Raw genomic sequence first — 3124 nt, 5'->3', positions numbered from 1 at the left:
CCATATGTTAAGCCCTATGTTTAAAAAGTCAGGCTTGGGATTGGTCTCACTATGGGTCGAAACCTTAGCATGACCGGTCAGACTTGAGCTAGGCAATTTCAATATGTAAAGTCTAAACACTATAGAAAGATTAGGAAAATTGGGCAATTCCCTTTTTTAGGCTCAGAATCGCTTCACTCCCAATCCAGTTATACTAGATTAGTCCTCAATCAAACTGGTGATTTTTTATGCAATGAGCTTAACTACTCAACAAAGGGGCCAAACCCTAATCAAAACTCAAATATTATAAGGATTCTTACTGGATGCTATATCCCGGCCCACAAGTCACCTGCTCAACCCACATATCATGTGTTCCTGGTCTAATTGAGATACAATCATCTCCAGTATGTATATTTGCATCTGTTATGAGGACATCACTTGATCCTTCCACATGAATACCATCAGTATTAGGCCTATTAGCAGGGGCTCTGACCTTTACACCATAAATTCTAACCCTTCCTGACTCATAAAAAATAATGTGAAACATTTTGCTGCTCATTGACGTGAGGTTGTTTACACTTACATTCTTGCATTTGTTGAAGACTAGAGACTGCATTCAAAACAAGAACACTCAGGAAAAAGTGTGATAGAAAAAATGACTTGCATTCAAAACTGGAATGAGACAGTTGAATCCCAACAGAATGTGCCCTACAATCATTGAATGAAACCCAATTACGCTTCTACCCCTGGAACACAAATAAAATAATGAAAAGACAGTTACTTAAGTGAGATTGAATTTTGTTGTATTAAATATGAGGATACGCTTCTACCCCTGGAACACAAATAAAATAACGAAAAGACAGTTACTTAAGTGAGATTGAATTTTGTTGTATTAAGTATGAGGACAAATTTCAAATCCATAGTTTTAAATAAATATATAGGTCATATCACCATTCCTCTCCCCCAACAGAATGTGCCCTATAATCATTGAATGAAACCCAATTACGCTTCTACGCCCTATAATCATTGAAACCCAATTACGCTTCTACGCCTGGAACACAAATAAAATAATGAAAAGACAGTTACTTAAGTGAGATTGAATTTTGTTGTATTAAGTATGAGGACAAATTTCAAATCCATAGTTTTAATAAATATATAGGTCATATCACTATTTCTTTCCCTTATATAATCTATCCATGTATGTATACACAATGGTGTGTTAGTATAAGGTCCAGTTTTTTCTTTTTTTTTATTCTTTTTTTTTTTGGGGGTGTGTTAGTGAGGAGAGGGCCCCTACCTTTGGTAGACTTTTTTTCTTGTTTTTTTTTTTTTGGGGGATGTGTTAGTGAGGAGAGAGCCCCTACCCTTGGTAGGAATTGAGCCTAGGATGTAGCATTACAAATCATCAAGTGTTAACCAATTAAGCCCAAACTCTTTTCTTAGTATAAGGTATAGTTTAGAAAGTAAATCTGCACATCATTTACCTCAAAAAGAACTAAGCAAAAGGTAGTTTTGGCATCGAAGATCTCTACGATGGGCCTTTGAATCTATTTCTACACTAATTTAAAACACCAAAAACATCATAGATTTCATGGATTTATACATACTTTAGAAAAAGATGGTCCATATAATGTATTACAAGATATATCATGTTTTAGGTTTTAAATCCTCAATTTTTGAAGTACATAATTCTCGAAGTCGAGATCATCAATTCAAATATTTTCTTGCACTTATAATTGTCTTTTTTATCATGAAACATGAGCCATGTATATAACTCTATACAATTCTCTTTTGCTTGTGTAATCCTCAATCTAGACTTTGGATATATTTATACGAAAAATACAGGTGAGCCATTTAAAACCCCTCCAGCAAAATGAACGCTAAAGGATAATTCAGAATACCCCTATTCAAAGTGAACAAATTACCATTAACATCCCTTTAAACCCATCTTGAAAAATCAAATCAAAAGATTAATACCACTGCACTGATTGGCCAATAAAAAATCCCTGACCCCAATAAAAAAATAACTAAAACTATCCTCATAAAATAATCAAAGTAAAAAATGACCAAAATACCCCTATCATGCTTACATTTGAGCCCACAGGGCAATCTCCATCATCTTCCTTGTAAAGCCAATAGCGGGCTCCCTTCCCATCCAATACCCCCCCATTGATCTCTAACCCTGACCCATCCTCTACTTTGTTAATCTCTAGCCCTTCAACATTCTCAAACCTAAGCCATGACCCATCCTCTACTTTGTTAATATTAGCAGAAGCAATCAAATTTCCTTCCAAATTTTTTGCATGGTCCACCAAAGGTGGTCGGATAGAGTATATAGTTTGCGACCGGTACATGAAGGGTAGTCGAGTCGTTGGAGTTGCAATCCGAGTTCAAACCTAAGCCATGACCCATCATCTACTTTGTTAATATCAGTAGAAGCAATCAAATTTCCTTCCAAATTTATTGTTATTTTTGGACTTTTGCATGGTCCACCAAAGGTGGTCGGATAGAGTAGATAGTTTCCGGCCAGTACATGAAGGGTAGCCGAGTTCCATGCCTTTGTAAAGGTACCGCAGTCGTCAGATGTTCCATCGGCCTTCATTCCAAACTATGTAACATCGATGTCGGCGCTACCGAGTGTGAAGAGGAGGGAGAGAATGATCAGCAAGACGTACTTCATCTCCACTAGAGGGGAGAGGAAGATCAAAATAGTGGAGAGGAAAATCAACAGGTTTTTAGTGGGATGAAGGAGATAAAAGGGTGTTAAAGGAGGAACAGAAAACCAGTGGCTATGTAGAAAATGTTGAGGTGAGGTATGATATTTATAAGATTGTGGATGTATAATTCATAAGCTAATCAATAAACTATTTGTTAGTAAATTAAAATTTATTGAAATAGCATACAAGAGATTTAGAAAATGATGCAGTTTCTAGAGGGCCTAGGCTTTACGCGCCCAAGCCTCACTTTGAATCATCGTCTAAAAAGTATTTTGGTCGTTGAAAACCTCCATGATGATTTTAAAATCCATTTCTAATACCAATTATGAAATTTGAATTTAAAAAAAATCTAAATAATATATTATTATATATATTATTTTTAAGGCTTGAAATCCTAATTTTTTTTACATCCACCATGGTCTAAGCCG

At 35.7% G+C, this 3124-nt stretch overlaps 1 protein-coding gene across 1 annotated transcript; it reads right to left on the bottom strand.

The window, feature by feature from the left end:
* Positions 1 to 295: 295 nt before the first annotated feature.
* On the bottom strand, positions 296 to 2333 carry LOC18429695 (polygalacturonase-like). The gene is made up of 3 exons (XM_020664613.2): positions 2070 to 2333; positions 1823 to 1882; positions 296 to 589 (listed from the first exon to the last, which is right to left on the bottom strand). Exons 1-3 carry the CDS (start codon positions 2331 to 2333, stop codon positions 296 to 298), a joined length of 618 nt encoding a protein of 205 aa, XP_020520272.2.
* Between the last annotated feature and the right edge of the window lie 791 nt (positions 2334 to 3124).

The sequence above is a fragment of the Amborella trichopoda genome, chromosome 10, assembly GCF_054954075.1.
Source record: "Amborella trichopoda isolate Santa Cruz 75 chromosome 10, AtrichopodaSantaCruz75HAP2 v2.0, whole genome shotgun sequence".
Lineage (NCBI taxonomy): Eukaryota > Viridiplantae > Streptophyta > Magnoliopsida > Amborellales > Amborellaceae > Amborella > Amborella trichopoda.
Note: the sequence above shows the minus strand (reverse complement) of the source record. Positions and strands in the feature narration are given on the sequence as shown.